A 13217-nucleotide genomic window follows, 5' to 3' on the forward strand; every position below is an offset into this window, starting at 1 on the left:
CTATTATTCTTACATTTCACATTTTTAAAATAAAATGGTGATCCTAACTGACCTAAGACAGGGAATTTTTACTGGGATTAAATGTCAGGAATTGTGAAAAACTGAGTTTAAATGTATTTGGCTAAGGTGTATGTTAACTTTCGACTTCTGGCATACTTCATTTTACATGATTACTTGATGTATGTTCATTTATACAGTCATTACTCTTCAACATGTAGTCACCTGGGATTTGAACTCACAATCTCTTGGTTCACAGCATTCAGAACTTCCTGCTAATCCACCATGTCTGTGTCAGTTATCAGTTAATTTGACTATTCTCTCGTCATTGATTTGATTGACTCATTTCAACAATTTAAGGGCTTTCTGTATTGTTATATAATGTTGGTGGAGCATATTTACCTGTTTTAACGATACTCCTCAATCACTATGATCAATCATAGTTTTTCTTGAGTGTACTTTTGAGTGAGATTTACTTCAAAGTGCATCCACCCTAGTGCTTACACATATCACGTTGTTTCAGATCTACACAAGTGCCGAGGAAGGAAGGGTTAGGGTTTATTCTGGACAGATCCTAGCTATACTGGCCCAATAAGCACATACCCTAAAATTGTCTAAAGCCTAAAGTTATCCATAATTAGGACAGTGGTTAGGGTGTTTGTCATTGGTGCTGGTGGCCTTGGTTTGAGATCCACTAGGGGAGGCACCCTACTCTCATATTCTTAGTTACATATGCTAGACATTTTTTGGCAACTGTTACAACACACCTATCTGATCTAATTAAAATGTGTTTTTCACTAGATAGGTTTTCATCCAATTTGCAACAGATTTTCATGCAAATATTCAAAAATCTGCATAAAACAATATGCGCAATATCCCACCAGAGGTGTGTTTCCATCAAACATATACTACATTACCAAAAGCATGTGGACACCTGCTCGTCGACCATCTCATTCCAAAATCATTGGCATTAATATGGAGTTGGTTCCTTTTTGCTTTCATAACAGCTTCCACTCTTCCGGGAAGGTTTTCCACTAGATGTTGGAACATTGCTGCAGGGATTTGCTTCCAATCATTAGTGAGGTCGGGCACTGATGTTGGGCGATTAGGCCTGGCTCACAGTCGGTGTTCCAATTCATCCCAAATGTGTTCGATGGGGTTGAGGTCAGTGCTCTGTGCAGTCTAGTCAAGTTCTTCCACACGTATCCCGACAAACAATTTCTGTATGGACCTCGCTTTGTGCACAGGGGCATTGTCATGCTGAAACAGGAAAGTGCCTTCCCCAAATTGTTGCCACAAAGTTGGAAGCACAGAATAGTCTAGAATTTCATTGTATGCTGTAGCTTTAAGATTTCCTTTCACTGGAACTAAGGGGTCTAGCCCGAACCATGAAAATCAGCCCCAGACCATTATTCATCCTCCACCAAACTTTATAGTTGGCACTATGCATTGGGGCAAGTAGCGTTCTCCTGCATCCACCAAACCCAGATTCATCAGTCAGACTGCCAAATGGTGAAGCGTGATTCATCACTCCAGAGAACGCGTTTGCACTGCTCCAGAGTCCAATGGCAGCAAGTTTTACACCACTCCAGCTAATGCTCGGCCTTTGCCTATGGTGTCTTAGTCTTTTGTTCGGAACTTGGTAGTGAGTGTTACAAACTTGGACAGACAATTTTACGCTCTACACATTTCAGCGGTCCCATTCTGTGAGCTTGTGTGGCCAAACACTTTGCGGCTGAGCTGTTGTTGCTCCTAGACGTTTCCACTTCACAATAACAGCCCTTACAGTTGACCAGGGCAAACATTTTATGATCTGCCTTTTTTTGTTGTTGTTGCTGTTGAAAAGGTGGCACCAATGATGGTGTCACAATGAAAGTCACTGAGCTCTTCAGTAAGGCCATTCTACTGCCAATGTTTGGCTATGGAGATTGCATGGCTTTGTGCCCGATGTTATACACCTGTCAGCAACGGGTGTGGTTGAAATAGCCAAATCCATTCATTTGAAAGGGTGTCCACATATTTTTGTATATATAGTGTACTTTTGTTGTGATGACATAGTGCACATAAAAATAACATTTGCAGCAAAATGTCCATGTCCTGAAAGAAAAATACAAGTTAAATGGGTTTCCATCACATTTTCAACTCCACTGATGGTTTTGTCACAGAAACTGTTGGGTTATATAGCAAATGTGCCCATTGTGGTCTTGACACATGCGCTCTAGCCAACAGCTCACAGACACAGTGCGGATAGGCTAGTTTACATTATGAAATGATTATGGATAAGAGCGATATTATTTATATTCGTCAAATGACAGCCAAGCTTCGATCATCATATCACCAGAATAAGACCCTAGATATTTGTTGGAAAGGCGCACCAAGTTCATCACCTTGCACTTTCACCACCCTGTGAAGTTCATCATCATTTATTTAATCTATAGCCTAATAAACTGCATGCTTTCCCGAATCGGGAACTCGTGACTCCCAAGTTTATTTCGATATGATAGTTATATCAATATTTGCGAAAAAAGGCTTTTCCACCGCCATTTCTCGTATAGTTCATTTTACGGTCACAAAAAGATTTCACCATGCCGAATTAACAAATTGTCTGTTGGCATTTATAAAATTGTACTGGCATTTCATGTTTCCTTTTTATGCGAGTAAAGTACATGTCCGATAACAAATGTAATGACAGGCCTGATGAGTCCAAATATTGACAAAACAAAATACACTAGACAATGGGATCTTTTTGTGTCTGTAAAATTAATTCACGCGAGAAATGGCAGTGGAAACGCCTTTATACGCAAATATTGATATAATAACCATCGTATCTGTTTAGGTTGCCCCCCCCCCCTTGGGTTGTGTCGTGGCGGAGATCTTTGTGGGCTATACCCGGCCTTGTCTCAGGATGGTAAGTTGGTGGTTGAAGATATCCCTCTAGTGGTGTGGGGGCTGGGCTTTGGCAAAGTGGGTGGGGTTATATCCTTCCTGTTTGGCCCTGTCCGGGGGTATCATTGGATGGGGCCACAGTGTCTCCTGACCGCTCCTGTCTCAGCCTCCAGTATTTATGCTGCAGTAGTTTATGTGTCGGGGGGCTAGGGTCAGTTTGTTATATATCTGGAGTACTTCTCCTGTCTTATCCGGTGTCCTGTGTGAATTTAAGTATGCTCTCTCTAATTCTCTCTTTCTCTCTTTCTTTCTCTTTCTCAGAGGACCTGAGCCCTAGAACCATGCCTCACGACTACCTGGCATGATGACTCCTTGCTGTCCCCAGTCCACCTGGCCGTGCTGTTGCTGCAGTTTCAACTGTTCTGCCTGCAAATCCTGACCTGTTCACCGGATGTGCTACCTGTCCCAGACCTATTATTTGACCATGCTGGTCATTTATGAACATTTGAACATCTTGGCCATGTTCTGTTATAATCTCCACCTGGCACAGCCAGAAGAGGACTGGCCACCCCTCATAGCCTGGTTCCTCTCTAGGTTTCTTCCTAGGTTTTGGCCTTTCTAGGGAGTTTTTCCTAGCCAATGTGCTTCAACACCTGCATTGCTTGCTATTTGGGGTTTTAGGCTGGGTTTCTGTACAGTACTTTGAGATATCAGCTGATGTACGAAGGGCTATATAAATACATTTTATTTTATTTTATTTGATATCGAAGTAAACGTGGCATAACGCCATGACTTGGTGTGTGGTCAACCCACTACAATTTGGGAAACCATGCAGTTTATTAGGCTACAGATGAAATAAATGATCATGAACTTCACAGGGTGGTGAAAGTGCACGGTATGAGCTTGATGCTCCTTTCCAATAAATGCAGAGGGTCTTATAATGGTGACATGATAAGATCGATGCTTGATTGCCGTTTGACAAATTAAAAGTATCGTTTTTATCCATAATAATCCCATCATGTCTTGTAGTGTGACCTACCCGCAGAGCCTACTCACACTATATCTGCTAGCTGTTGTCTAGAGCGCACGGGCCAAAACCAGATTAGGCACATTCGCTATTTAAAGCAACAGATTTTGTAACATAAATATAGGTATAGTTGGAAATACATGGAACATTAGATTGTTATTCGGTAAACGAAAAGTGCATGTTGTGTGCACTATGTCCTCATGCACTGATTTTTATCGGCAACAATTCAGTTTGGTGGAAACCACTGGAGGCTTCTGAGGGGAAGATTGCTCATAATATTGTTTGGAATGGAGTCAATGGAACGGTATCAAACACGTGGTTTCCATGTGGTTTATACCATTCCATTGACTCCATTCCAGCCACTATTTTGAGACGTCCTCCCCTCAGCAGCCTCCACTGGTGGAAACACACCACTGATGGGAAAAATCACATATTTTCTTCATGTGGAGTTTTAAAATATTTTCATGAAAATCTGTTGCCAATTGGATGGAATCCTAGTTAGTGAAAGATGGGAATAGGTAGAATTCTAGATAGCTTAGAATCTCAAATTAATCAAATGTATTTATAAAGTCCTTTTTACATCTGCAGATGTCACAATGTGCTATACAGAAACCCAGCCTAAAACCCAAAACAGCAAGCAAAGCATATGTAGAAGCATGGTGGCTATGAAAAACTCCCTAGAAAGACAGGAACCTAGGAAGAAACCTAAAGAGAGAGAGGCTCTGAGAGGTGGAGTCCTCTTCTGGCTGTGTCGGGTGGAGATTACAAGAGTACATGGCCATTTAAGGCCAGATTGTTCTTCAAGATGTTCAAACGTTCAAAGGTGACCAGCAGGGTCAAATAATAATCACAGTGGTTGTAGAGGGTGCAACAGGTCAGTACCTCAGGAGTAGATGTCAGTTGGCTTTTCATAGCCAAGCATTCAGAGGTTGAGACAGCAGGTGTGATAGAGAGAAAGAGAGAGTGACAGTCGAAAACAGCAGGTCCAAGAAAAGGTAGCACGTCCGGTGAACAGGTCAGGGTTCCCTAGCCACAGGCAAAACAGTTGAAACTGGAGCAGCAGCATGACCAGGTGGATTAGGGACAGCCAGGAGTCATCAGGCCAGGTATTCATGAGGCATGATCCTAAGGCTCTGGTCCTCCGGGAGTGGAGGGAGAGAGGGAGAAAGAGAGAATTAGAGGGAGCATACTTAAATTCACACAGGATACCAGATAAGACAGGATAATTACACTAGATATAACAGACTGACCCTTGCCCCCCGGCACATAGACTATTGCAGCATAGATACTGGAGACCGAGACAGAGGTGGGTCGGGGGACAATGTGGCCCCGTTTGATGATACCACCGGACAGGGCCAACCAGGCAGGATATAACCCCAACCACGTTACCAAAGCACAGCCCCCACACCACTAGAGGGATATCAACAGACCCCAACATATTACCCTGAGACAAGGCTGAGTGTAGCCCACGAAGATCTCCTCAACCGCACGAGCCCGAGGGGAACTCTATCATCTTTTTGAAACCCACACCACATACAGTACATCATATAGAACAAATATGTGTCTCTGATTAGGAATCACATGAGCTCTTGTCATTGCATTTCTATTTGTTGCCAAAACTTGGCCCAGGTGGTAGTGTTGCTTCTGATAGAAACATACCCAGAACATGGTTGCCATATTCACAGAAGCATGTCTTTACTTTCTCACATTTCCCATTAAAGCAATAATAATTTGAGTTAAACCAAAAACAATACACTACAGAGTCCATCTCCAAGTTCTAATGTGGAAAAACTGAAAAATTGCAACAGATTCACTAGGGACAAATCACAGAAATCACAATATGTTAAAGGGGCAATATGCGGTTGCTACATTCATTCTTGAACTTTTTAAGTAATGATGTAGACAGTATGTGGTGTGGATTTCAAGAAGATGATGGAGAGATGCTCAGCTATATAGAATCCATAAATACTGATAACTTTAGAGAGGTAGTGGAAATGTGGTCATAATTAATTCTCAATGCATAATCCTACAGATTTCCATCTTTCAATGAGAAACTCATTTTCATTAGATCAGATAAGTGTGTTGTAATTGTTGCCAAATAATGACATTAGCATATATTTCTAAGAATGTGACAGTAGGGTGATTCACTTAGCAGGTCTCGAACTCAAGCCTCCAGCACCAATGACGAAAGCCCTAACCACTATTCCAATATCAGATAACTCCAGGGAGTTTATTGGGCCAGTATAGTTAGGCCTGTTCCAGAATAAATCCTAACCCCTCCACCTAGGCACTTGTGTAGATCTGAAACAACTTGATGGGTGTAAACAATATGGTGAAAGCACTCTGAAGTAAATATCAGCTCTGTTAAAAGTACACAATAAAATATTTATTGATCATGTGGATTCTGGACTATCATTAAAACAGCGTAATATGGCCCACCAACATTAGACAAATATACAGAAAGCCTTTAAATTGCTGAAATAAGTCAATAAAATCAATGATGAGAGAATAGTCCAATTAATGTATACTTTACACGGATATGGTGGTGTAGCAAGCATGAACATCAGATTACCTTGAACCAAGAGGTTGTGAGATCAAATCCCATGTTGAATAAATTACTGATTAGCTGAACATGCACAATTTAAGCAACAGACACATGTTCTTACAACTTTCCTATGAAATGCGTCTAGAACATTAATATCTTAAATTCTGAGAACATGGTAACCATGTTCTGGGTAAATTCTATTTGATATTAAGGAGATGGTCTATTGAAATGGTCTCTTGGAAACATTCCTTTACCGGAACATTCCTATGAAAAAGTTAGTTAAGGACCTAATGAGACTATTACGGGAAAAGGTTGTGGGAACGTTTGAAATTAGCTGGGAGGTAATCGGGCTTGTGTTTTTATTTTTGCCAACCACAGACAGTCAGTCTTCCTGTCATCTTAACCCCGATATATACACTTCAACCCGAGAGCCTTTGATTATGTTTTTCATTGTGGTATGTCCCTACGCCACCGCCGTAGTGACGCGTTGTTTTATTTTTTACATGGAAAATGGCTGCTTGCAGCCCAGCTCGTGTTGCTGACGGGGTAGAGGAAGGACAACTTACCGAAGCCGAACCAGAGGATGATTCCTGGGCAGAACTCGGTCCAGTTGTGAAGAGGGATCCGGTAATAAAGCTCTCTAGTCCGGTCAGCGGTTTTGAGCCGCTCACGTGGTCTGAGGACCACCGACTCTCGGCCTCTACTGCAAGTGGCATTTCTTTGATGGAGGTCTTGTGCGATGTTCACGGCAACAACCAAGACTTGGTGCTGCATCGGACCTCCATCCCCGTGCCGGACAAAGTATGTGAATTGAAGGTGAATATTGGGACACATGTAGCTAGCAAACTTGCTTACTTTGGCGTTCATTCCACACCTCAAAGTTGTGAGGTTGTTGTTTTTACCTGGCTGATGCCTGCTGCCTATTTGTTTCTAACCGCTAGCAGCAGTTAACCATTTATTCCAAAGTAAAACCTATTTAGGCTAGCAAATTAGGTTGATGAACTTACTTTGGGATTTAGATATTATCTGAAAGTCGTTTTAGTTTTCTCAGTATGGTATTCTAAATGCATTCAGATGCCTACTTTTAAAGGTATTTTTTTTTTAAAACATGTTTTTATGTGTCCAGGTGGGTCCAGAGGAGGAGCTGTTGAGGGCCAAAGACAAGTTCGCCAGCGACCCTTCAGTGAGCCAGTCCTTGCTGGACAGAGTGTTCAACCCCACCTTAGGCGTCCATAAGGGCATCATGTACACCAGTTGGTCCCCCCTGGGCTGTGACGGCAATGGCCTCAGCCTTCTGGCCTCCCTCACCCTGGACCACAAGCTGACCGTCCACAGCAGCACCAAGCGTCTACAGTGGACAGTGGTGGCTGACCTGACCCAGCTGTATGGAGAGAGCCTGGAGAGTAGAGGCTACTCAGTGCATGGTGGGGAGCCCCCCAAGGCTAACCTCCTGGACCTGGCTGAGCTTCAGAGACGCTACCTCATGCAGACCCCTGTACGGATGGAGTGGTCCAGTGTGTGCACCACGCAGCACGTCCAGACCAACAACAAGTGGAAGGACGTGGGGACGGTGCTGCTGGCCGTGCTGATGGAGAACGGAGACCTGGTGGTGTGGCAGTTCTGCCTGCCCATGCTGGGGAAGGATTCAGTGGTGTCCTGTAACACCATCCAGTCTGGGGTGTCGTCTCCCAGTGTGCTGGCATGGTGGGAGTATGAGCACAGCGGGCGCAAGATGAGCGGACTGATCGTGGGCAGTGCGGTAGGGCCTGTCAAGATCCTGCCTGTCAACCTGAAGGCGGTGAAGGGCTACTTCACCCTGCGCCAGCCAGTGGTCCTCTGGCAGGAGTCAGACCAGATCCCTGTACACAACATCAAGTGTATCTCCCTGTTCCACCCCAAACAGAACTGTAACTGTAGCCTGGTGGTGGCGGCCAGGGGCTCCTACCTCTTCTGGTGCCTGCTGCTCATCTCCAAGGCGGGCCTCAACGTGCACAACTCACACGTCACTGGCCTGCACTCCACTCCCATCGTCTCCATGACAGCCAGCCGCCAGGGGGGCTCCATCTACACCTGTTCCCTGGATGGGACTGTCAAGAAGCTCACGCCCATCTTTACCGACATGGCCGTGGCCTTTAAGCAGGAGGAGATCGGGCTGCCAGAAGGCATGGCAGGGCAGAGGATGCATGGCATCGCGGTAAGCCCGAACGGGGCCTACCTGGCCCTGGTCAGTACTGCAGGGATGACCAATGGTCAGCACCTGGTCTCCAGGATGTACCAGGTCCAGTTTGTGACCCTGAAGACGCCAAACGACGCGGCGGCTGAGCTGCTGGAGTCCCAGGTCCAGAGCCTGTTCAAACAGACTGACCTGCTGGACCTGGTGCGCTGGAAGGTACTGAAGGAGAAATGCATTCCTGCTCTGCTGCAGGAGGAGCTGGACAAGAAGGTACACAACACAGGCTCCCCCTACCTGTGGAGGTTAAAACTCTTCCTGGTGCGCGTGCTCTACCAGTCCCTGCAGAAGGCCCCCGTGGAGGCACGCTGGCACCCCACACATGAAGACTCCAAGGTGTTTGTGGGGAATGAGGAGGGGGGTGGAGGAGGGGAAGAGGGGGTGTCGAAGCTACAGGACCCAGAATCCCAGGCGTTGGAGGAGAAGATGGGAGAGGTGATAGCGTGGATTGAGGCGGTGGAGGCCCACCTGACCAGGGAGCACATGAAGAGGGTTCTGGGGGAGGTGTACCTTCACACCTGGATCACAGAGAACACCAGTATCCCCACCAGGGGGGTCTGTGACTTCCTCACCAGTGACCCTACATACGAGGACAGGGCTGCCAAGGTTGGACTAGGCTCCCTACACCTTTTCTATTATCCTATTCCATTGCCTGAGCAATAATCAAGTGTTTAAGCATTAGGCTCAACCCTGTTGTGCATTATTCAGCACCTCTCACATCTTGCTGTCTGTACCCCAGGTCCTGATAGGTCACATCCAGAAGAAGATGAACAAGCAGACGTTCCCAGAGTACTGTAGTCTGTGTAAGGAGGTGCTACCGTTCACAGACCGCAAACAGGCTATCTGCTCCAATGGACACATGTGGCTCAGGTAAAGTGTCATCAACTTTATTTGCGTTATAACCACGAGTCACCCGATTCCGGTAATGTAAATACTGGAATTTTTGCTATGCTAGTCCAATGTTTATGCCACAGTTGCCTTCGTATGTCAGTTGGCTTTCATGTTGCAGACATCATTTTCATAAAATATCATCAATGATATTCTTTTCTATGGAGAATTTCATACAAAATGTTTGCCTGGTGATATTCTGAACTTTTCAATACCTTTTTCTGATGCATTTCAGTCACTTCAAACCATACCTCCTTCAGAATGAAATACTTTGACTGATTTGTAGTAGACTGTCAAAGCCCCAATTAAAAAAGTTACCGTTGTCCTGATTACATAACTTTATTTTTTTATATATTTTTTTTATACATTGTGAGGTTGTGAAAAAGTTTTGATATGAAAATGGGGTTGTGGGCCAAAAAAGTTTGGGAACTCCTGTCCTAGGGATGTCTTGAATAATGATGTCTATTGGGAATTCACTTTCACATATTCCGTTCTTTCCAGTCATTGCAAATGAAGGGAAGAATATGAGCACAGGAAGCCACTTTAGACTATTGATACCCCTCCCACTCAGTGTCAGTGCCTGTCTGAAGCGTGCCCGTCTCTTTCAGGTGTGTGTTATCCTACCAGGCGTGCCAGACACTCACGTACAGACGCTGCCTACTGCAGGATAGCATTGCCAGACTGCCAGTGCCTGAGGGTAAGCAGCTAGCGCCACTGTCCACCTCTCTACCTCCTCTGTCTCACTCCACCCTCTTCTCTCTCTCCCAGGGCTGTTATTCACTGTCAGCTCTCTCTCATCCTGCACCCTGATCAGCATATCTCCTTATATAGCATTGACAATATATAAGAAAGTACTTTTTTTTTTCTCTCCAATGTTTTTTCTTTAATTGTCACAGACTGCCTGCATAAACGATTTCCAATAAGCTTAACATTACTGAGTATTCAAGCTGTTGTCTGTTTACTGCTCAAATAGTGGAGCAGATGATTGTGATTGAACAGATGAATCTGATAAAATACTCGATGTTTATTTATTTTCCTCCTACCCTCCTCACTGCAGACCCAGACTGGATCAAGAGGATACTGCGGGGTCCTTGTACATTCTGCGACTCTCCTCTCCTCTAGGACTATAGGACATGCTAGTGGAGAGCCGGGGTTACATTGCCTGCAGCATTTGTGTGCCTGCTCGGACTAGATGGACAATTTTCACAACGTACACCACTATTCCTTATTTTTACCTGTTACTTATTGCCAAGCATAATTGATATATTTAAAATGAATTATAGCACATAACCGTATCATTTTCTAAATAAAGATTTTGAATATACATTTAAAACCCCACTGATATAACTATGGTTTAATAAGAGGAAGTGGAGTGTGTGGAGATGGATATAACCTTTTCTCTCAGAGTTCACAGCCCCATAAGTATTATTTTCCTCATCTTGACTGCATTTCCAAACACTTTTGTGTGTTATTCTGTTAGGTAAAAACAGAGGGGGGACTTGGGAGTGTCAGCCCTATTTTGGTCTATTTTTTGCCAAATACATATCCTATCTGACTGAGAGAAAACAATCTAAATGTACCGGTATCTGTTATTTTAATTGGCAGTGTAAAACAATTTCCATGCTGCATGTAGGAGAAAAAAGACTGTCATTCTCTTAGATGAGGACTTCCGCTACTGTAGACGGAGAGACGGGGGGAGCGCGAGGCAGTGAGCGAGGGATAGAGAGTGTGTTTAAAACTGACGCATGTCTCCCCTGGGGGCTGATTGTAATGAGATTCTACAGTAATGAGGGACAGAGTCGGGCGGCAGGCAGATGTGAAACTAATTCTAATCAAGGGGGGGGTTAGAGTTGATATTGTTAAATACAATAAACCCTTTTTTTATTTTGGGGAGAACAATGTTCCATGGGGAAGGATGTGCACTCATGATGTGCTCCCGCCTTGCACCTTCCCCCTGTCTCAGAGACATAGATGTCAGTGGCCAGTGATCAAAGATGGAGTTGGACCTCGGAGACTGGGCTAGTAGCAGTACTGCTCTCTATCGTGTCCTCTCTCATCCCTTACATCCCCAGCATATCCCTGCGCACAGCCCCAGCCAGGCAGAGGGGTGAGGCTGCTCTGGAGCTAGCCCTGCGTCAGGAAGTGGCCCTGGCTCTCGGTTCTCAACACTTAATGAGAGGGCCAGAGTTTTACCCAGAATCCTCAGCCCATTGTCAACACTTTTTCTAGACAGACAGATCTGTTCAGAATTTACATTTGTGGAAATAATGATAATTTGCCTGTTTTCTGCAAAGTGGCTCATTATGTCTGATCTAAGGTTGTCTGTGGTCGATATAGCGGTAGTATGTGTGACGCTAAAGTATTTTGGCGATCCACACTGACAATATGTCTTCAGGTTTTTAATTATTCATTTGAAGCTAGCACTTTGCTAATTATTACCATTCAATATTATTAGACAATGTGCAAACTCTGCAGCATTATACAGAGCATACAGGTTTTTTGATCATGTGATTGGCTCCCAGTAAGCGTGTTTGTCAAGTGGAAGTGGGCCTTCAGGTGAGAATGTTCTTGTCATTGATAGGTGGAGACCAGTGCTGTTAGAGGTTAGCGGTGTTTGGTTGAACCTCCTCCTGCTTTAATAGAATAATCTGTCAAAGAGCATTTCCACCAGTAATTACCGTCTCCCCTCCCTTTCTTCCTCTGTCTTAGCTCTCACAAGACTTCAAAGAGGGATTCTTCTCTATGCATACAATATTTATAGCCTTCATGTCAATGGCTGGATCGCATGAAACATTCATAGCACCTTTTCACACTTTTATTTAATATGCTATTCCTTTTGTTTATCTAGTTTGAATATGATACAATATACTGTATCTACTCTTATGTGTACAGATGCATTTTGTAGTACCCAAATATCTCCATCTCCACCCATTTGCACAGCAGTTGCTTCATTTCACTGGAAAATCCTTATGGGATCAAATCCATGTTTCCGTTTGTATTTTTTTTACATTACATGTTGATTTCTCACTTTTGTGTTTTGAGTCTTTTCGATAACTTTCAGTCAGCTATTTTTTTACATTCGCGTCATAGTTTGGAATGGAAGGCCAACGTTGGACAAATGGTTTCCATTAGAATGTCTCACCTGGACTGGCCAGTTTTCTGTCCTTAAGTCTTCTTTGACAGTTGCATGTCAACTAACAGAGTGGACTGTCAACCCAGAGACACTGATCCCTATAGTACCTAAAGATGACCGCACTCACTCCTCTCTCATCTAGCTCTGTGAAACCTTGTGTCCTTGTCACATTGCCGTTTCACAAGTTCAGTGTCTCCTTTATCGCATTTCATTGGGTCGTCTGGACTTTTCCGTGACCCTAAATATGTGTAACCAAGAGTTATATTTCCCTTCTGTTGTGTAAATAAACATTTTTGTCTTTGTACATTTTTTTTGTAATTTTTTTTTTCTTCTCCCATTGAATTAAAGATTCTAATATGTAGTCATAAAAAATCGAATCCTCCGTAGTAATTGTATTACCCTAAACAATGATGTTTGTTTATGCAGGAAACAGACAGTCCCCTAACTCTGAGATAAACATGACTGTCTGCAATGTTTGGACCCCAAAAATAAACACAACATTTTGGAGAAT

The 13217-nt window shown here is 43.9% G+C and overlaps 1 protein-coding gene across 2 annotated transcripts; it reads left to right on the forward strand.

Annotated features, from left to right (window-relative positions):
• The first annotated feature begins 6897 nt into the window (after nt 1-6897).
• LOC112219360 (general transcription factor 3C polypeptide 4) lies at nt 6898-13010 on the forward strand. Of its 2 annotated transcripts, none has more exons than XM_024380539.2 (5): nt 6898-7256; nt 7582-9291; nt 9425-9555; nt 10182-10270; nt 10631-13010. In XM_024380539.2, the coding sequence occupies exons 1-5, from the start codon at nt 6966-6968 to the stop codon at nt 10693-10695; spliced, it is 2286 nt and encodes a 761-aa protein (XP_024236307.1). In that variant the 5' UTR covers nt 6898-6965; the 3' UTR covers nt 10696-13010. The 2 variants fall into 2 exon arrangements, with proteins under 2 accessions (XP_024236307.1, XP_024236306.1); XM_024380538.2 differs by having other exon boundaries at nt 6899-7271.
• The last annotated feature ends 207 nt before the right edge of the window (nt 13011-13217 follow it).

The sequence above is a fragment of the Oncorhynchus tshawytscha genome, linkage group LG20 (genome assembly GCF_018296145.1).
Source record: "Oncorhynchus tshawytscha isolate Ot180627B linkage group LG20, Otsh_v2.0, whole genome shotgun sequence".
Lineage (NCBI taxonomy): Eukaryota > Metazoa > Chordata > Actinopteri > Salmoniformes > Salmonidae > Oncorhynchus > Oncorhynchus tshawytscha.

Bases quoted from the DNA above. Each gene is read 5' to 3' on its own strand.
- LOC112219360 (XM_024380538.2), top strand. From the start codon at position 6,966: ATGGCTGCTTGCAGCCCAGCTCGTGTTGCTGACGGGGTAGAGGAAGGA. The intron at 9,292-9,424 runs GTTGGACTAGGC...TCTGTACCCCAG, and splicing joins ACGAGGACAGGGCTGCCAAG to GTCCTGATAGGTCACATCCA. The intron at 10,271-10,630 runs GTAAGCAGCTAG...TCCTCACTGCAG, and splicing joins CAGACTGCCAGTGCCTGAGG to ACCCAGACTGGATCAAGAGG.